The 22,833-nt window shown below is 36.8% G+C and overlaps 1 protein-coding gene across 6 annotated transcripts in view; it reads left to right on the top strand.

The window, feature by feature from the left end:
- The window catches only part of LOC5575043 (basement membrane-specific heparan sulfate proteoglycan core protein), a 422,529-nt gene that overhangs the window by 260,818 nt on the left and 138,878 nt on the right, over nt 1-22,833 (top strand). For 3 of the 6 annotated variants that reach the window (XM_021849439.1, XM_021849440.1, XM_021849438.1), the window contains exon 9: nt 13,117-13,455. The exons of the other annotated variants lie outside the window; for them this stretch is intronic. In XM_021849439.1, coding sequence (XP_021705131.1) covers nt 13,117-13,455 — 339 coding nt within the window. The remainder of the gene's footprint in view (nt 1-13,116; nt 13,456-22,833) is intronic. 6 annotated transcript variants of the gene reach the window in all.

Raw genomic sequence — 22,833 nt, 5'->3', positions numbered from 1 at the left:
ATTATGAAAAAGAGAACCCAATCTGGCATTGTTCGGAAAGGGCTTTCTCAAGAATTTTATTTAGTTCACTTTAACAAAAAAGTACTAAATAATATTAAAGCTTTAGAAAAAGCAAAACTTATGTTAGATGTTCGTGTGACATGGGAACATTTCCAGTAACCTGGAGGAAATTACCAGAACCCCACTCAGTGCCGTCGGTGCCAAAAGTGGGGTCATGGTACAAAAATTGTCGCATGGATGCTAAATGCATGATTTGCGGAGGTTCTTCTCACGCTAAGGACGTCTGTCCAGTGAAAGAAGATACCAGAAAGTTTGTATGTGCCAATTGCAAGGGCCCTCATAAAGCTAACTTTTGGGAATGCCCTTCACGCAAGAGAGTCATTGAGGCTCGTGCCAGGCAGATGAAGGATAATATCCGTTACGATAACGGTCGTTTCCGGAATTTGCCTGGTAGAGTATCGAACAATGCTCATTTTTCAGTTAACGATCGCTTGATTAGGAATCATACTCACCAGGAAGATCATAATCATGCTCATTCACAAACAAATTTTGATCCGTCGGGTAGCCGTTCGAATCTTTCAATTTCGAATGTATCTACCCACGGTAAATCCTTTGCCGATATCGTAGCAGGAAATTTGAACTCCTCCCCTGTTCGATCCATGGGTACCCATTCTACTTGTTTCAAATCAAATGGAAAAAACCCTACCGCCACAGGTAATTCCGCTTCTTCGTCTACCGGAAATTCTAATGGGAAATCACATGACATGTCTGCCTCTGATTTTAATTTTCTAACTGAACAATTGAATCTAATGATTGATGCAATGTTCAAAGCCACCACTATGACTGAAGCAGTCCAAGTAGGTGTACAATTTACATATCAAATTGTTATTGGATTACGTTTTTCTAATGGATCCAAATAATAATTTAAATATTTTAAATTGGAATGCTCGTTCTCTGAATGGTAAAGAGGACGAGCTGTTTAATTTTCTTACAGCTAATAACGTGCTGTTATTACCGAAACTTATTTAAAACCTGGATCCAAACTAAAAAAAGATCCTAACTATTTTGTTTATCGTAATGATCGACTTGATGGGGCATGTGGGGGAGTTGCAATCATCATTCATAGGCGTATAAAACATCAACTGTTTTCGTCATTTGAAACTAAAGTTTTTGAAACTTTAGGTGTTTCTGTTGAAACACAGCTTGGTAAATATACTTTCATAGCTGCCTATTTGCTTTTTCAATGCTCTGGACAGCAAGTTAATTTGCTTCAAACTGACTTGCGAAAATTGACTCGCAATAAGTCGAAATTTTTTGTCATTGGTGGCTTTAATGCCAAACATCGGTCATGGAATAATTCTCAAAGTAATTCTAACGGCAGAATTTTATTTGATGAGTGCTCTTCAGGTTATTTCTCAATTCAATAGCCTGATAGCCCTACATGTTTTTCCTCTTCTAGAAATCCATCTACGATTGACTTGGTCTTAACCGACTCTAGCCATCTTTGTAGCCAATTAGTTACTCATGCTGATTTTGATTCTGATCATGTGCCTGTTACATTTCAAATATCCCATGAAGCGATTCTTAATCCTATCAGCTCCACTCTTAATTATTTACGAGCCGACTGGAATATATATGAAACGTATGTTGACTCTAATCTCGATGTTAACATTTCTTTAGAAACTAAACTTGATATTGACAATGCTCTTGAAACTTTAACAAATTCTATTGTTGAAGCTAGGAGCATTGCAATTCCAAAATGTGAAGTAAAATTTGAATCCGTGATTATAAACGATGATCTTAAACTCTTAATCCGTCTTGAAAACGTGAGGAGAAGGCAATTTCAACGCACTCGTGATCCTGCTATGAAAATTATATGGCAGGATTTGCAGAAAGAAATCAAGAAACGTTTTGCAGATTTAAGAAACAAAAATTTTGAAAATAAAATTTCTCAATTGGACCCTGGCTCTAAGCCCTTTTGGAAATTATCTAAAATCTTGAAAAAACCTCAGAAGCCAATACCGGCATTGAAAAAGGAAAACAAATTATTACTAACTAATTGCGAAAAAGCTCAAAAACTTGCTATGCTGTTTGAAAGTGCGCACAATTTTAATTTAGGACTTACTAGTCCAATTGAAAATCAAGTTACTCAGGACTTCGAAAATATTCTCAATCAAGAGAACGTTTTCGAAAATGCCTGGGAGACTGATTTGGAAGAAGTGAGAACTGTTATTAAAAAATTCAAAAATATGAAAGCTCCTGGCGATGATGGAATTTTCCACATCCTCAAGAAACTTCCAGAAAGTAGCTTATCATTTTTAGTTGATATATTCAACAAATGTTTTCAACTAGCATATTTTCCTGACAAATGGAAAAATGCTAAGGTTGTTCCAATTTTAAACCCAGACAAAAATCCTGCAGAAGCTTCTAGCTATCGTCCTATCAGTTTGCTTTCCTCCATCAGTAAACTTTTTGAAAAGGTTATTTTGAACAGAATGATGGCCCACATCAACGAAAATTCGATTTTTGCCAATGAACAGTTCGGATTCCGCCATGGACATTCGACCACTCATCAACTTTTACGTGTAACAAATTTGATCCGTTCCAATAAATCTGAAGGCTACTCTACTGGTCTTGCTCTTCTAGACATAGAAAAAGCATTCGACAGTGTTTGGCATGAAGGTTTGATCGTAAAATTAAAAAACTTTAATTTTCCAACATACATTATTAGAATAATTCAAAGTTATCTGTCAAATCGTACACTTCAGGTTAATTATCAGAACTCCAGATCTGAAAGACATCCTGTAAGAGCTGGTGTTCCCCAAGGCAGCATTTTGGGACCAATATTATACAATATTTTCACATCTGACTTACCTGAGTTACCTCAGGGATGTCAAAAATCTTTGTTTGCGGATGACACAAGCCTCTCCGCCAAAGGACGAAGCCTGCGTGTCATCTGTAGTCGATTGCAAAAAAGTTTGGATATTATTTCTTCATACTTGCAAAAATGGAAGATTTCTCCTAATGCTTCCAAAACTCAACTAATAATATTCCCACATAAACCAAAAGCTCTTTATTTGAAACCTTCAAGTAGACATGTTGTCACGATGAGAAGGGTTCCAATAAATTGGTCAGATGAAGTTAAGTATCTAGGGCTCATGCTAGATAAGAATTTAACTTTCAAAAATCACATTGGGGCATTCATGCCAAATGTAATAAATATGTAAAATGTCTCTATCCCCTTATTAATAGAAAATCAAATCTTTGTCTTAAGAACAAGCTTTTGATATTCAAACAAATTTTCAGGCCAGCCATGTTGTATGCTGTACCAATATGGACTAGCTGTTGTAATACCAGGTAGAAAGCTCTGCAGAGAATTCAAAATAAAATTTTGAAAATGATTCTGAAGCTTCCTCCTTGGTATAGTTCCAATGAGTTACATAGAATATCCAATGTTGAAACATTGGAACAAATGTCAAATAAAATAATCAATAATTTCAGGCAATAATCGTTGCAATCTTCTATTGCCACGATTAATGCGTTATATGTTTAGGTTAAGTTAGGTTAAGTATATTCAAAACGTTTTTTTTCTCTTATAAGCAGGTGAAATCAACTCACCTGTAAAAATTCTGAACTGCTACGGCAAATGAAATGTAATATGTTGTTAACAAATGTTAATAAAATCTTAGATTTGTTTTACCAAATTAGGATGATAGTGTTGTGTAATAACACAGAACAGCTAGATATAAGAAATAATGAATGTAATGTTTGGAATGATACTAATAAAAAAATAAAAAAATAAAAATGGCCTTCCTTAGCCTAGTGGTAATGACCAAGGCTACAAAGAAAAGCCATGCTGAAGATGTCTGAGTTCGATTCTCGGTTTTTTCAGTATCTTTTGTAATTGAAATTCACTTTCCTGAACATAGAGTATAGTTGTGCATACATGAATTGTTTTTTGAATTGCTTCAGAGGCCGGCTTCAGAGACATATTTCCTACCAATGAAAACACTTGTTCTGCCGTTATTCGAGCCTACCCGAGCAAAGCTTGAGATCATATTAAAAATTAATTATTATGTTGTGAAGTCGTAAATTTTGATAACTCGGTTTGTTGTCGTTTTGGTCATTGTAACGATTAAAATATCAAAACAGAGAGCAGAAAAATGGCAATTTAGGCAAAGAAAGCTCTCAGTTAATAACTGTGAAAGTGCTCATAGAACACTTAGCAAACAGGCTCTGTCCTAGTGGGGACGTAATGCCAAGAAGAAGGTTATTCAAGTTCGTCTTTGATTGAATTTAGATACATAAATCGGAGTGTTCGGGTGGATACGGAGGTCAATTGAAGTGAAAATATCAACGAAAACTATGATTTTAGAAATCCACGTTTAAAAATTAGAACCGACGTAACTTTTAGCTCGGAGGTCTTGAGGTTTTTCAGTGAGGTGAACATCGTTATGATATGATGTCAAATCTGATACCTTTAGATGTCTTTTTGAATGGATTACAATCCTTAAATGAAAATTTTCGAAAATATTTGTTTAGCTCTCGTTTTATGCATGATGTTCTTTTTACCGCCAACAGCTGTTCATTTTACCCACATAGCGCAGGTAAAATGAAAATTTGCATCGTTTTTTTCTATCAGAAACAAGATGGTACCCTTAAGGTGTTCATTTTACCACCCCTTCCCCTGCTTCAAAATTAAAAAAGTTGGCTGTTTAGATTCAATAAAATCATACAATGCTCTATTGCCAGCCTCTGCTCATCATTTCCAACAATGGAAGATGGACAAATACTTATGTTTCCGTTCGAACATACGGATCTTGAACTTATTCCAGTCTAGAAATCATGCATTATTCCTGGAAATTATTAAATTTGAACTCATTTTTTTCTGATTTTATTTTGCAATATTTGGTCACTAGAATGTTACTACGTTATTCTTATTTGATGAAATGGTGACACAGAAACAGATTATAGTATGGCAAAACTATGCTGTGAATGTTATTTATATATTTTATATAGTCACCTCACAGTTATGAATCAACTTAGGATCAGTTACGAGCCTAGTACACGACACTGAAGACGGCCTCCCGACTAAGGGTACATAACAAAATTATATCAGCACATGTTATTATGTTATAAGGTTTTTTCGAACATAGGTTGTTATAGGCTTGATGCAGGATGTTGTTAAAATAACTAAAATTATAACAAAAAGTGTATGAATAGTAACAAAAACATAACAAAATGTGTTTTAATTATATCAAAAACATATTAAACCAAGTTATAAAGTTTGATACAAAGTAAATAATTATAATACTGTTCGATATACGATAGTATTATATATAATTGAAATGCAAAGTATCTATTTAATTTTGTTATAAAGTTGTTAAAAATATTTTTTGAAGGGAAATACAACACAGTATGATACATTTTTGTTTTAATATGTTCTGTGGATAACAGAGCATAACAGAATTATATCATAATATATATATATATATATATATATATATATATATATATATATATATATATATATATATATATATATATATATATATATATATATATATATTTGTTACAAGCCTCTAGTTGGGTACAGTTTAGGTCGAAGGTATCTGTCAATGGAAACAAAATCTAGTGGAATTAAATGGTATAGTACTAAATTCGGTTTTTCATCTACTTATCAGTTTTTAAAACAAAATGTGATTGAAAATCTTGACGACGCTGTATATTTGTAAAAGTATACATTACTATAGCAATTCCAAACGTTTTCCGTCACATAGATGTGGATCATTGGGAGAGTTTGATCACAGATAGTAGGTGTGCCAGTTATGGACATAGGGGTTCCCTATTTCGCCATACGGGATTACTTGAATGTTTTTACATTTTGAAAGGTTTTGTGTGTTTTAGTAGTAAGATTTGAGATATATCTTGATGTTTAAACATTCAAACAGATTTAAATTGTGAAAGTTATCGAAATTTCCCGTATGGCCAAATTATGGTTGAAATTACGAAAAAAGGTAAGGTATATTATAATTGAAATTGTATAGGGGAAGACGGGGTAAGAGCGCATGCCGGGGTAAGATGGACCATCTTCAGTTTGGCATGAAAATAACAGTTTTCTCAAAAGTTCACCAAGCACTTTCCATAAACACAAGATTTTTGACATTCCGAACCATTTGGGGTAATATTTTCATTAATTTTTTAATAACAAATAACAAAAACAAAGTTCCTGCTCGTCTATATTGAATTTGATCTTACTGATACGCTTACTCAAGGATTTCGGAATTTCGGAAGGGATATTTTTGTAAAAACATAGCAAATTACCCGTCCATGCTTTAACAGAAATGTGAAATATGCCTCAGTGAAGTGTAATATGAATTGTAAATATTTAGCTTTGAAATAAGACCCTAGTTGTGAAAATTGTGTAAGCGGGGTAAAACCGACCACTGTCAATGGGGTAAGACCGCTACCCCTTATTTATACCAAAAACAGGTCTAAACCATTTAAAAAGTTGTTACTACTTTCTACATTACTATTTAAGTAAAATGAATTCAATTTTGTTAAAAATGCAAGCCAAATCCGCATATTTTTCCAAAATATGGGTGTCTCAAAGTGATGATGATGTGTTTTGAATTAATTAACTCTAAAAATTGTTTAATATTCACGTTAATCCTTGTAGAATTCATAAAACATTATACTTTTTAGAATCACAGGAAACTGGTATATATATATTTTTTTTTTCGCAAACATATGTACGAAAATCTTGGTGGTAGCTTTTACCCCGTGCGTGGGCGGTTTTACCCCGTCGCTAAAAATAATCTTGATAAGACATCACTTTTTCAAGCGATAAATAAATTTGTGCAAAAACAACACTTGTGATATTTTTTAACCATGCTTCAAAAAACTACATGTTGCGTCGAAAAAGGATTTATTGATTCTTGATTTTGACATATGAATTAAATTGCTTAGGCGGGCGGTTTTACTCCGTCTTCCCCTACATGTGAGTAAAATGTATTTTGCAAAATTGCAACTCTTTTTGATGAGATTTTCGGATGATTTTTTTTTCTATAAATAATATCAAAAGACATACAAGAATCGCTGAAATTTCGTAAAGAAATATTTGAATGGATTAGTAGTTTTATGTCCTGCAAATAAAGAATAAAATAATATGTTAATCAGTCCAAGACTCTATGACACTACCCCGAACGCCATTACCCCGAATGGGTCATTACCCCGAAATCCACTACCCCGACTGGGTCACTACCCCGAACGCCATTACCCCGAATGCATAACACTTTGAGACTTACTCTAGTTAGAGAGTGGGGAGATAATTGTACGATTCCTTATGAGTATTAAACAATTTTGGCTCAACAATGTGTTTTTCAAATATTAGAAGATAAAAAAGCAGCTAGTTTTTCAGCAAATAAGTTTTACATACTAAGTATTGTTTGGATTTGTCCTCTAATTTTGGTGAGATTCACACAGCCACATTGCAATGCTCTAAAGAACAGCCTATTTCGAAAAGAAGAATGATTTTATTATGAAAAGGATAGCTATGATATGCACAAAACTAGGATGTAGTAAAGAGATCTCTTATTGGACGTCGGTACCCACTTCCTTTACTCATTTTTGTAGGTGTCGGGCTACTAGCTTTAAGATCTTCTTAGAGATTTTGTTTCGTAAACGATGGTAATGGAAGGTCACCTTGAGATTGTCACTGCAAGTGTTGTTCTATGGAACCCGCTTAAAGACCAACCTGATAGACAACCGTTCCGTTATAGCACTTGTACACTTGTACATGTTAGAAAAACGGCGGCCTCTGATTGCCGCTACAGTAAAAACTTTCGTTGGTTTGTGGTATCATTAATTTGAATTTCGGTGACATAACCACGACAGAATTGTTTTTTATTCAAGACATTGAAGAAATGATGATGGTAGAAAAGTAATGAGCAAATTCATAAGAGACCTGTTTGTTTTAATCAAGGAAGATAAAAGAAAGAGTAAATTTTTATTAGAATTAGAGCAGGATTCACTATAGTGAATGCCTTCAGGATATATTCCTTTTAAAAAAGCTGTTCTATATGGAAATATTAGTGACCAGCATATCCAATGACAACTTAAAAGAACAGCCTATTTAAGAAAGAAAGGCAAATTTCTGGTGAAATATTTGCAGCTATGACCTGAATGATCACTGTAACAACGTAATACTATGGCACAACCTATATTCATAAGAATGGAAAATATTTGCTTAAAAACTAAACTGAATTGTGAACACCACAAAGAAGTCCAAATACCGGTGATCACGCAGCTGTTCAGCAAGACCATATTGAGGGTTATGAGTTTGAATTCCTCCGGTGGCGGATCTTATGCATTGAACATTTCCTTGACGTCCCTGGGCATAGAGGCACATGTACAAGAATGGTAAATTGACAAGGAAAACTCACAGTCAACAAAAGGCTTATTTTATTAAAAGCCCATTCCTAAATTTCGTAACGCTGAAGGGGGCAAAACATGTTGTAGGTGGTTGTCCTCAAAATGTTACAGCCCATACAAAATGTGTAGAATTTTCATACAAAAAATGGTACGAAGGGGAGGTTAGTTGTCGAAAATGGCTATTTTTGGCGTTGTGAAATTTGTTGATGAACCCCTGAACTGCGAAAGTACCCACTGAGCTGATAAACAGGTACTGACTCAGGAAGAATGCAGAAGATAGTTTCCAACAAGATGTTTCGAAAAATAGCTATCATATAAAAGAAGGGATAACATATGATGAATATTTTGCCGACGAATTTTACGCGCCATTGATTACCAGTTTTTATTAGAGACGCATTTTGCCCGAAAAACCAGATACTGCACTGAATCTTATACTATTCGGGGTAATGGCTCATTCGGGGTAGTGGCGTTCGGGGTCATTACCCGGGGTAATGGCTTTCGGGGTAGTGAACTCGTGCATTGGTTCATAGTCAACAGAAGAATTTCTGAAAGTGTTCATTTAAAAGTCCTAGAGAAATTGTTTGAAGGAATTTCTAAAAAAAAATCTTCAACCAACTCTTGAACTTACATGACAGTTTCAATAACATAGTAATCATCTGTAAAGTGTGGGAACATGTCCGACAGCTTGATGATTGGCTATTTTTTTATAAGTCAGCTCTCCTAATGGATTTTTTAAATGTAGGTTTAAAGGTAATTGGAAATGGCCGTCTCTTGATTTCTGGTACTTAGCATTTTCACCAGTGTTGATCATGAGACTGTAGAAATATTTTTAATATTCCGAAAACAAACACTTCAGCTAATTTGTGGTGAGTCAACATATTTCGAAAATATTTTCCTGTAATATGATCCTTATGTTTTTTTTTTCAGAATGGAATTTTTCAGGCCCTAGAGTCTAGGGTCTACTTCTATGATAGCTTCTTATAGATCAAGAATAAAGTAATTAACCATGAACCCTTGGGGAGCTCGTGCATCATATCTGATACCTCTTGTAGATCGTAAATGAACTCCTTTGATAACTCCTGATATTGATACTCATACTATCAGGCAGAGATAAGTACTTGTGGTCGACCATAGAGAATCCGCTATAGAAAGGCCAATCCAGGTTCAATTTCTAGGGGTACCACCATAGTCTATTTAGTCCACAAATAAAGTCCTGAGACAATTTCCTGACATTATTGAAGTTGCACTGATAAGCGCTTTTAGCCCTCGGGAAACATGATCTGGAATGGTCACTCTAAACACACATCGGCTTGGCCCATTACAACTTTTAATAATCTGCTGAAAATTTTGCCAAAATTGGAGGATGTGAAAAATAGAATATGCCAAAAACGGAATCCCACTGTAATAAGGTTCGAAGCATATTCTTGGTTCCGCATTTACATCAATCATAGAGTCTACATGTCAACGAGGGCGTACCCAATATCGAACATAATTGATCTTATGTTTATCCATGCAACGGAACTGTACTCTCAACTTTTTTTTTTAATTAGTCCCAAAAACAAGATAAAGGGACTTTTCCATAGCAGCAATACCTCTTATTCTGTATACTCGTACAAAGTAAGTTATATCAATCCGTAGCAGCTGTCAAATCTACACTTGCTATCATAAATTAAGTTATATTAAATTACAAATCAGTTCGCAAAAAAAATCTTTACACTCACACTGTAAGCCATTTTCAATCACGCTTCCACTTTAGTACGTATAAAGCCTATCAACATCTATAGTCCATTTTACGATCCGCTTCGGATGAGCTGATCGCTCATTTAATGAATGAAAATTTGACTGGAGGCGGTTGCGTATCGCGTGAAAGTAATAGCAATGTCAACAACGCGGGAAGATTGTCTTTTTAAGGTTATGTGGTAAAGATATACCAGTGAACCCTTGTCCTGACCGGAATCTTCTAATTAGAATCCTGTCCTGTGATCAAGTTGAGAATTACAACTGTAAGAAAACCGAATACTCTATTATTTCTCAATAGCGACAAATGGCATGTACTAAACAAAAGCACGGGATAGATGTACTACTATAGATCAAATATTGGTCGCAGAGATTTATACTCCGAACAAAAAAAAAATACGAGAAACTTTATACATATGCGAATTAAAAATTGGGGTTCCATTATACGGGCAGCATATTGATTTGCAGGAGGATTAGGAAAAGAAATTAAAAACTGTAGAAAATAAGCCGTACTATTTTCTAAAGTTCTCAAAACCATAAGTTCTTGTGCTCTTCGGAATTCAAATCACATAAAAGAATAAACCTCAAAGCTGGAGCCAAATGAATAATAATTTAAAGGTTGCATAAATGACATATGAATATGAACATTCATTTAATTAAATATGACCTTTTAGCTATTTTCCTGCAAATTTTGTATCTGAACTGAAACTGAGCTCAAAACTTGATCGATAAGTCACCACCAATAGTTCATGTTTACAGCTTAAACGAATGTCAGGTTCTCCAGATTTGTGCTCTTAAAAATTTTAGGTTTGGCTTCGATTTGTCTTCACCTTAACACTCCAAAAACCGCGTTAAAAAAATGTACGCGGATTATCGTGATATAAAAAAGTGGGAATCTCACTAATATTACTAGATTTTGAGTGATGCTTAACTTAAAGGTGCTGTAATGCTCTGTATTGCAACTATTCCACACTTTTGGTTGGTAAAGTATTCTTAATTTGTTCAAATAAATCACTATCAAATTTAACTTCAAAACTTACGTTTTGTCTCTGCCCGGTATGGTTGGAATACTCAATCAGCTCAGCTAGACGATTTAATACAAGGTTTCAATGCATAGGAAAAACAACAGAATCGCAGCAAAACGAAACACGATATTATTTCCAAACATACTGAATAATGAAGCAATTCCAGAATCGGGTGTTGATGTTTTGATGAGTTTCGTCGATATCTACGCCACACGGAAAGATCCGTTCAATGTAAGAAGGACAATTAATTAGTCAAATTTTATCTCGCTCGCTCACAACTTCTAATTGCTAAAAGTGAAACTCAATACGGGTTTGGGTGTTTTCAATCCTTTTCTTTATCTTCCGGCAAATGCGAAACGGTAGATTTTTGTTTTATCCCTCTACAATTGGCTTACAGCGAAAAGCTTGAACTAGGAAAGAAAATAGAGGTAAAAATAAACTCAACCATTATGGTGACCTGTCAGCCGGGTCAAGAATCCGTAAAGAATCACTAACAGTAATTAAGATGAATGTGTCTAGAAATCAGTTCGCAGATATAGAATTATTGAACCAGTGTTGTGACCCAAGGTAGCTCTAAAGTGTTTAAAGGTAAAGAGAAAACGTGTGGCGTAAAATGACAACCATCGAATTCAATCTCGAGTGAAAATTGATTTATTTCTCAATCGCGCCAAGAAGATTAACGTTTTGAATCGCGTGGAGCAAAAGGTGCGACGCTAGTTATTTGCTCTGTTGACACGCATTTGTGTGAAACAGAAATGCAGATTTCCCATTGGTTTTCGACGGCTAAGGAAGCTGTCACGGTTGGGAACCGAAACATATTACAGAAATAGTGATCTTTTTGGATGGGGGGGAATATGAAACTACATTCTGACAAATCTTCGCTTCGTAACGATGCACACGCGTTCTGGATAGGGGAAGATAACGAAGAAATAGGAAACAGAAAAATTTGGAACACTTGTTGGGTGGGAAAAATTATGAGCGACTTGGAGTTTCTCCATAGGGGATGGTGAGGCATCATGTATATTCTTGTTGGTTTTCAATAACCGGACATTGCATATACGAGAGTAAATGGTAAATGGTTAAATGGTGTTATTTTCAATTTCTCGCACAAAAATAAGCATTTTCTATCACATTTAACTAAAGATTTTATGAATCTAACAAATTTGGATTTTCTGCTGTTCTCCTATGTTCCATATGTAATTGAGATTGTTATGCGTTCAACAGCAGTAAATGTCTGAAGTAAAATTACTTTTCCATAGTTGGTGTGACTGCAGTCTAAACAACAGTACCCTAATTAGCTTTACAGCACGCGTCTATCGATGATGCCCGTGTCGTGTGACAAGTGCTGAGACGCATAAGATAGTCGCATAGCAACTACTTTGATGCAGGTTTTGGCTAGATGCAGCAGCTGTGGCATATTTTCTTTTCATTTCTTCCCGATTTGTTTCTACTAATGAGAAAAAGATTGCTGTCCTATGCCTAGTCGAAAAATATTTCAAGTCGATGTAATGCACCAATAAAGCATGAAAATTCATTATAAAATAAAATGCTACATAATATAAATCAATAAAATTGCTCCATAAATAAGTTCAACGAGTTTTCTGGCTCAAAGTGGAAAATTATACCAGTAAGTTATTTTAAAAATATACCGTATAAAATGTTGTTTAAAACAACCTCATTTTTTTACAACATTGATAAATTTTGACCAATAAACCTCCAAATATCTGTTTCCAATAAACTCATCAAGTATTTTTGAATAACTATTGTATTCTGCAACATATAACTAAGGTAATTCGCTATTTGTTGATCCAGTCCATCACAATTAAAATCTAAAAAAAAACGATCCCATAATATCGAATCTATTCTCCTTATCCTTAAAATTTTAACAAACATTATTCTATTGGCCTACCATACTCTACAGAACCAAATTCGCAAGAGCAACTATTGGATGACCTGGAACCAGAATTTGATGCCCCTCTTCAAAATGTTACGCTATCGATTGGTCAAGATGCTGCATTAACCTGTTCGGTAGCAAATGTAGGGTTCCACAAAATTGCTTGGTTGAAATCGTCAAACCAAATGGTTTTGACCCTTGGTGGACTCACGGTAACAAACGATGCACGAATCAGTGTGGAGCAGCCTCATGAGGGAAAGGAAATTTTGCGAATTCGGCACCTTGGCCAATCGGATCAAGACTGTTACACGTGTATGATCAATACCACTCCCTCAAAGGCGCAAACTGCATGCATTGTTGTTCGGGGTAGGGGGAGATCCCCCAGTGCCGGACAGCACCCAATACCGGACAAAATCGAAACATTGAGAAATCATTGTCCAATCAAGATGGTGTATTAGTAGAAAAGAAAGCTATTGTGTAGACTAATGTTTGCGTAGAACAACACATCCTTGAAATATGCATGCCTTTTTTAAAAAAGTAGAAAAGTTTGAAAATCTTTAAAAAATTGACGTATCTTCTTAATTTTGAGCCTATTTAGTAATTATTTTGAATATGAAAAAATACTTTGGATCCCGCAAGCATGATCGCACATTATCCTAATTTGATAGTATGAATGTATTTTGTATCATAATTGAAGTAAATATGGACAAATTACAATTTTGGTTAAGCACCTCCTGTCCCTCAGTTTCGGACAGCTTGATTTGTTACATGATATCTTTGTAATTATTGTATCAGTGTCTCAAAATACTTTCATTTTTCATGGGTTCCGTCGATCATGGTATCAAACATGCAATAAAATTAAGAAGAATTAACATCCAGAACAACATCGTAAAATGTGCTATTTTTCATCATATATGAAAAAGGTTTTTGATGGGCATCTTGCAAACTAAGAAAAACTCAAATTATTCTTGTAAATGTTGCAAATGCATTGAATTGGTAATTATAAACTATTCCTATAGTGTACACGTTCAATGATGTTCAAATTTACAGAATTCGAGGCATTTCTAGATCGTGTCCGGTATTGGGTGCCACCTTTCAAGATCGATCAATTTGGTACTAAAATACATCATCAAAACGCAATGTCAAAATTCATATTTATATTTTCAAATTTATTTTTATACACTATAAAAATGATAATATTTATCACAAATGTGTAACACGAGCCCATAAAATCAATAGTTTTCGAATTATGAATGTAGTGGCTTAAGTGTCCGGTACTGGGGGATCTCCCCCTACGTATTTATGCCACTTTTGTGGTTGATTTACATTTTATTGCGGAAACGTCATCTTTCTAGATTCCTGTGTGGGAATTATTCTCAGATTTTTTTCGGTTTGGCTGACATGTTTGGAAGCAGATTAAGTTCGAGTATTGCTTATAGTGCTGTAAAGCAGACCTGAAAATACCCAGCATATCATTCCCACAGTAATCTAGAAATATGCGCAATTAACAAATTGGAAATTGGTGCTTGATCGTATTAGGGTCACTTTGAAAAATGGCGGTTGTGAGTTGGTGGTGGTCGGCTATTAACACTTCAGTCGTCGCGCTGTTGTATTTTGTACAACAGTGGTGAAAAAACCTCGCTTATCGTGCACAACATCAGCGTGGTGGTTCTGACGGTTGCAAACCGCGCGACGACTGAAGGGTTAACCGTAGATTCGTATATTTCCAGATTTCACCTTGTAAAGCCTATGCTTCAGAGTGACAAGAAAAATACGATTCTTACATTCTAAGTAAAAATACTTAACCGACATCATGACACATTCATTTTTCATAAATTTTAACCCCATTGTAACACAAGCTGAATTTTTTGCTATTCTTCGATCAGACCGCAGATTCCCCTGGGAAAATTTTCCGGAAGGTAACACATTCTCCAAATTATAATATGCAAACGTTTTTGTCGAGAGCTAGTAAAACGTAGGTATTCGCCGAGGTGGTGATATTTTTAGCAATGGCATCTCAAACAATCCTACCGGCCACAAAATATCTCACGCTGCATTGGCTACGCTACGGACAAAGAAACATCCACATGGCTTGTTTGAGAAGAAGAGCAAACTGAGTTGCCTAAAATTGAAAGAAGATAACTGTGGCTTTACTCCAAAATTCAAATATTTTCCAAACATTGCATCATTGTTTATTTTTTTCGTCGCTTCTAGACGTGGTGACATTGCTTTAACCGAGGTTTTGTTTCTATCGGCGCGTGCTTGCTATTCTCTGGAAATATTCTCTTTCCAAATTATAAGTTGTGGGAAAAGTATGGCGAATAAACATGTCTACTGAATCCAAAGCGTCAATATTGATATTTTTTTATGATGAAATAGTAGGATTGAATTTGGCACTAAACTTAAATGTCCATAAGACAATAACATTCCTTTATAAAAAAAAAAAAGTAAAAATAGAGAAATGTTGCCTAAAGTTAAAAGTTTGTTTTCTCATACAAGTTTTAATTTTCTAATACATTTCTGTACGCTATAATCGTTGAGCACCTCCGCAAAGATTATTGTTTATTGCACAATTTATCAACAAATATATAAATTTGAGAATAATTCAAGTTTTGCAGTTGCTATTGGGGAAGAACTTTTATAAAGAGACTGGTATGCCATTATTTTCCAACATGAGACGTTGTTAAAATTCTTCCATAACATCTTCACACAAAGATTGCTAATTTTTAGAAGTTTTTTTTTTGTTTACAAGGGGGGAATCTGCAAACAGATCCCCTGAGAAGGTAACTTAGGGAATGCGGGGATGACGCACCAACGACGACCCGCTAAAACCAGCCTACGCACTGTACTTGAGCAATTCTTTTAGATGCGATCTCTCACAACATTGAAACGGGGGCAACCAAAAACGATATGCTCCGAAGTTTCCTCCACACCAGCACAATTGGGGCACTCAGGAGATTCTGAGTGCCCGAACCTATGCAGGTACTGTCTATAGCAACCATGTCCTGACAGGACTAGAATTAAGGTAGAAACTGCGTCAGGTTTCTACCATACCAATCTGACACATTTGGTATTAGCCGATGGGTACATCTACCCTTAGTGGAGTTATCCCATTCCTGCTGCCAGATTCCGAGCGTTTCCTCTTTACACGTGTCGTGGACTTCACTGGTACCCCTTTTGTTGAAGCATTGAACATCTTCCTTCTTCGTCTAGCCCGAAGGCAGATTGCTCGAAGATTAGCAATTGATTCGCACAACCAGTACACCGACGGCCTGTTCTCTCTAGGAGGGGCTTTTACCGGCAGGGTAGCATCACACGCTCGTGATATCACAGCAACTAGCTCTTTGCCGTTTAGGTCCAGAGTATTCCGTTCGCGCCTCAGGGCTTCAGTGAATACTTCGCCGTCGAAGAGCGCTGTTTTCCATCCTCGGGCTTGGGTCGAGATACATCGCGCTGCCTTCCTCCCGCCTGGTATTATACTACAGTTAACTCTCCCTTACTCGATATTCCGTATCTCGATATCGAGTTAGAGAACTATAGTAAAAGTTGGTTTTCATGGCTAACTAGATGGTCCCTTGAAACGCAGTTGCATTGCTTTTGTGTTCTGTAACTCGATACCTCCCTAACTCGAACTTGATGATCGCTATGAGTATAACCGTCATCTACGTGCCAGTTCATGGTACCTAAAAGGCTAGGACTACAAAATGTCACGTCGATAATCGATTCTGCACCATTTCTGCGGAAGGTACTCACTGTACCCACATTTGCCAGCTCTACATTTAATGCGGCCAGGGATTCCAACAATAGCTGGCCACTTTGGTTGGTGCAGCGGCTACCCCACTCCACTGCCCATGCATTAAAGTCGCCAGCTATCACTACTGGCTGCCAATTAGCTAGTTCAGCTATCATCCGGTTGACCATGTGGGAAAATTCCTCAATCGACCACCTTGGGGGCGCGTAACAACTGCAATAGAACACGCCGTTGATTTTTGCTATCGCATTTTGAGCGTCATTTGAGCTAGAGACTACTTTTTGGATTGGGTATCGTCCTAACGTCCCTATAGCTGCTAGCTGTTGCGACCTATCTGCCACCCAGTTCCCGTTGTTGGCTGGTATACGGTATGGGTCCGATATTAACACCATGTCAGTCTTGGTTTCCGAGACTGACTACCAAAGCAGCTGCTGGGCTGCATCACAGTGGTTTAAATTTAACTGTGTTACTTCCGTTTTGGCTGCTTTGATACTCCGCTTGTGCCCGGACATTTCGGTCCGCCCGTTAAGTGTCCGTTGTCTGCTCTGTCGACACATGTTAGGCACTTAGCGATTTGCTTACAATCGCTTGCCCTATGGCCTTCGGTGCCGCATTTTCTGCACATCTTACTTCTGTCGGGACCATTTCAATTCCACGACTTATGGCCCTTCCCGAAACACTTGAAGCAAAACTTTAGGAGGCTGTTGTATGCTCAGCCGGCAAACCGACCAGCCTACCTTGAGTATGCCCAAGTTCTTCGCTTTGTTGGCTCGGCACGTCTTCGCCCAATGGCGATAACTTCTCCGTGCTTCGCATCGCCTTCAGGACCTCGGCGTATTTCGCTTCATCCGTTTTGTTAACGAGAGCTTCGCCTAAATTCCTTCATTTCGCTATTTTGGGTTAAGCGCTCTCCTTGGGCTCTGTTTTTTCTTATTTCCAACTCGTATCCACGAGTTGCTGTTGCCTTGCGCCCGTGGTTCCTGTGGATGCACTGCCTGGTTCGGGTTATCCCGTGGCTCCTTTTTCTTGGATTTCTTGGCCTTAGGCTTGGTGTTTGCCTCTCCTTTGTTGCCATGTCCTCTTGATCGCGGGGCTTGGCTCGTACCAGCTTTTCCGCTCTGGTGGACGGCCGCGTAGGTCACTTTTCCCTTAGCAACCATACGTCTTTTCTCGACGTATTCATCCTCGGGAGATCCCCTCTTCCGCATCGCGTATCGAATAATATCATCCGATATATTCGCGTTGCCTGTAAAGGAAAACAATTCGGTCTGACACGACTTAGTGTCTCTTTTGCCTTCTACCTTGCCAAATTGTTCCTTGGCTTTCTCGTAGTTCTGTTTTGCAGCTAGGACTGTTTGTCGCAATTTCAGTAGACCTGTTTTCAAGTCTTTGCTGATACTGCTTTTGCTCTTAACAAACTCGATGATGACATCAAGTTGCTCAGCAGCTACCTGCATTTTAGGGAGGTACTCCCTATTGCGATCCATGGCCTCGATTAGTCCCGGGCCATCGGTCACCTCACATGTTGCACTGGAGCGGCCAGTGCCTGCCGTCGTCACAGTATCTAGACTTTTGCCCACACTGTTTTCAATAAAGTTGATGTTGGTCGCCTCTCCTTCACATTCCGCTAGTTGTTTTTTTTTGGTTGATCATCTCTTATGGGTCCTCCTAAGAGCCGCTATCCAACTCCGCTGGAATAGTCACCTTTATGACCCCAAGATTATCTATGCAAGCAGGGAGACCATACTAGGGTTGACATAGTCCTTTATGGGGTACTATGTTCAGAGCCGGATCAGCGCAGGTCGGGTAATGGCATCTGAACCTACTCCCGCCCAGTTGGAACAACCAGGCGACGGATTTGGAACATACTCTAAGGCCTGTCACGGTTTTACGGGACGGAAGCAGCCTGCGCCATTAACCCACTCGCCGTTTCGGACCAGTGTCACCCGACCCTACTAAGGGAGTAGAATGTCGCCGCTGTCAGCCTCAAAGCATATTATCCAGTACATATACCGTTACTTGTCCTTAGTCGTGCGCTGCCAGTATACATAATTGGGGCCGTTTAGGCGTTGGTCCCAATGTGCTCGAAGCACTTCTACTCGCAGTTCCATGCCTTGTCCGTTTGTATCGCGACCAGTATGCCATAATCAGAACCTAACTGGCATCAATCTAGATGTGTAGTACATCATTTGTTAAATCAACAGTTTTGCGGTCTAGGTTCGGTTTTTTCTTAAGAACAAAAGGCTGACCCATAATGATCAAACTACAGTGAAACCTCCATGAGTCGATATTAAAGGGACCATCGACTCATGGAAATATCGAGTCATGGAACAGCAATTCTTTGGAAAGCTGCTTCTAGGGACCATCATAGTAACCATGAAATTATGTTTTTAGTATGGTTCCATGAGTCGATATCGAGTCATGGAACATCGACTCATGGAGGTATTACTGTACAAAAATCTTAAATTATACCCCAGATATGTACATTTGGAACTCCACAAGCTACTGTGAAAATTAATGCAGAATCCAACAGCTAAACAAGCTTGATGTTTTGATGAAAAACTATTCTAATTACAGTTTCAGATCGCAGTATGCAACGCGCGCAAATGTATGTGTTGAAAATTGATCTGTCACGTTTTTATCGTCTCCGAAAATTATTAGATTCGGCTAGTGAAACAGCTGAAAAAAGTGGTTGTAAAAAAGCTGAATTAAGTCGGTTTGTCGTAGTTTTTTTTTTTTTTTTTTGTTTTCGTTAAAGTTCCTTACAGCTGCTCAGTCAAGGATAGATGATCAGTTTATTGAGCTCGTTTTATTGCTTTTATTATTTTGTACAAGTTATTATGAATCGTACACACTTAATTTAGAATGCCGAATCTCGGATAATTTTAACCGAGATTCGCACAGCCGAGTAGTCGGCAAACAAATTTCCTGGAATCTCAGGAAATAAAAGCCGAGTATCAGTTAATCGTGTTTCGTTGCTTAGCAACCAGACAATTTGTTAGCTGAGTCTCTGTTAAAATTGGAAAACCGAGATTCGCACAGCCGACCTCGTGGAAAAAATCTAAGTGTGTATATATCATGACAGCAGTAGGAATAGTAATTAAATTAGTTGATTTATCTAAACATGTACTTTAAGGGGTCTATTTTATAAGTCGAGTCGATCAAAATGACTCGACTGGAGTCACTGTCGACCGGAAAACTAGCTCGACTCAGCTCTGTCACTCGAGTTTTACGACAGTTGTCACTCTATGTGACTGTATTAGTGTGGGAGTCGACGGGTGACATCTGAAATATGCATGCTTGCTTTGATCGACAATGATTTCAGATGAGTCACATGAATCTGCTCGATTTACAAAATAGGTCCCTAAGTCATATAAATTGTCACTTCAAGTGTCGACATAAACTCCTTTTACCAGTTTTTTTTTATCATCATCAATGACCTTTGAATGGTTCAACGCTAAAACTGTCGACTTTTCGTATGTTCATGTGGTCTCTAGATTACCTACTGATAGATGATGTTTCGAACTGAGGTTGCATGAATCACATCAATTATCAAGGTGAAGATGAAAACCTACTCCCAAGCTACACTGCCCATACTCGCATAACAGTCCCATATGCTATGGGATTTCTTATATATTCTGAACAATCACGGAGTAGTAACTACCAATTGTAGGTCATCAATGCTTATGCTTAAAATTTATTCTAATTTCAGTTTCCACTTTTGAATGATGCTGTGTTCTATGAATTACTTTTGTTTTTGATAAAAAAAATTCTGCGATCAACACAAAAAAAAGAAGCTAACGTTATAATTTTATTAAAAACAAGATAATTACAAATTGCAAATAGCTTCTACACTTCACATTCGGATAATTTGATAAAAAAATCTGCATTTTGACTGAAGCACATCCTTACTAGTGGATTTTACCTTCCACAACATACCTTCAGCCAACCGGATACTATTACGACAGATTTGCATTAGGCATGTCATCAAGATACAAGACATGATGTAGATAGAACGCAAAGCGAATAAAAATCGCCTGAAAACTATTCCAATGCAATGGTAGGGATGCCGTCTGTGTACTTTCCGAAAGCTTCGTCACGTATTTAATGAGATTCTACGGTGAGATGTATTGATACCATAATGATCTAATATTAAGCTTCATGCAGTCGTCCTCACATTGTTTCGCTCACCTATTCCTTTTTGGATTTGTTTTATGTTTGTTTTGTTGAGATGACAACTCTAAAAAGAACATAGTAGATTTAGGAATGCGCCTAATCAATATTTACCATCGTTAGTTCTGATTATAAGGCAGTGTTTCAAAGTACACAATTTGTAGAATGCGTATACCCACTATCTGCACTTTCCCAAGCTTTCGCACAACTCATCGATTGAAATCAAACCTCTCATCAGCAATGATTGTCGTCTATCAGATTTCAAACCAATCAGTCTTTGCAGCAACAAGACGGCACCCAGACCAAATAAATGTCTAACAAACCGCCATAATCCGAAGCTTTATGATTTGCGAAGAGAGCTGAGATCGGTATTCAATCCAACCACCCGCAGCTATGTGGGCTTAGGGTAAAAGCACCGGTGTTGACCAAATCGCCAGTCATAGCCATAGTGATTTATACACTGTTTTATCAGCATAAAACTTTCTTGTTTGGTGTACTACATTAGGGTGATTCACAATTAAAAAAGTTTGAAAATCCATTCTTACCATAAACATTGTCTTCTGTGAAATTTTCATCTTACTACGTGATGATTTGAAGGTAGCTCAAAGACAATGTAGGTTTGTATGGAAATTACTATGGAGAAATTTTGAAAAATATTCCATTAGTACTGGAATCTAAGTCCAAACTTGTTGTTACAAAGTGAAATCTTATTATTCAAATCATGATGAAGAAAATTGCCATCAGGATGATTTCTCAATACCATACCCTTGATATTTTATACATTTTCTTGAGAAAGCTGAAGTACAAAGTTTGTTAATATAACCGACGATAATCAAATAATCAAGTAGATATTTTAATTTTTTATTCGAAATTTTCGAAATGCCAGATTGTCGATAGATATTAAATCCTTTCAATTTGGTGACCAAATATTGACCAACGTAATTTTCAATGCGAAAAAAAGTATCTATTCAGTTCAGGGTCAAAGCTTCCCATATATTCCGAAGATTTTTTTTTTTGGCTGATCAAAATAAGCGCTTCCACCCTACCGCGGGTCGGAATGGGAAAAAGGCAAAAGTCGTCAAAAGGGAATGCAAAGCAAAACTGATGAGCTCACATTATAGCCGACCGATTTTAACTGAGACGAATGGAACGACACGACCGACGTTTAGCCTAGATGAATATTTGATTTGCATTTTGTTAATAAATACCAATATTTGATTCTCTCAAAAATTGTTTGCTGTCACGTTATCGTTTGTGTAATAATAAATACACTTACTCATTGCTCGTTCTCCCTCTTGCTTAGTTCATCCAATTTTTGTCATTATTGGAGTGATTTACAAATAAAGACATTCGGTTGGACAGCGTTTTATGATCGCCAAGTTGGTATGCGTTTCTCGGGAGAATAAATCTTTGTTATTCTTCATGCAGCAAAGGAGATTTTATGTGTGGATAATTTGGGCCGAACAAATTTTCTACTTTGGTTTAAAAACTTTTCCGTTGTGTAAATATGAAAATTTTAAATTAAAATAATGAAATTCATAAAACAATGCACAATCAATATATGTTCAGTAATATATGTAACGAAAATTCATCACAAAATACACATCTTCCGTTAAAGGCATCAACATTATGCTTGTAGACTGAAAAAGCGCTACTTCTAGGAATCAAATAATATATTTAAACATATCTAGGTCGTATTTCTGACGTTTTGAGAAACTAAGTTTGATATTTTGTCCCATCTAATAAATTTCACAGCGTGTTTTCATTCAAAAAAAAAAACAGACATTTATGTAAATATGAAAAAGTTCTATCACAATTTA

Source organism: Aedes aegypti, chromosome 3 (genome assembly GCF_002204515.2).
Source record: "Aedes aegypti strain LVP_AGWG chromosome 3, AaegL5.0 Primary Assembly, whole genome shotgun sequence".
In the NCBI taxonomy this organism is placed as follows: domain Eukaryota; kingdom Metazoa; phylum Arthropoda; class Insecta; order Diptera; family Culicidae; genus Aedes; species Aedes aegypti.
The sequence above is the reverse complement of the archived record's forward strand: the minus strand, read 5'-3'. Positions and strand labels throughout refer to the sequence as shown.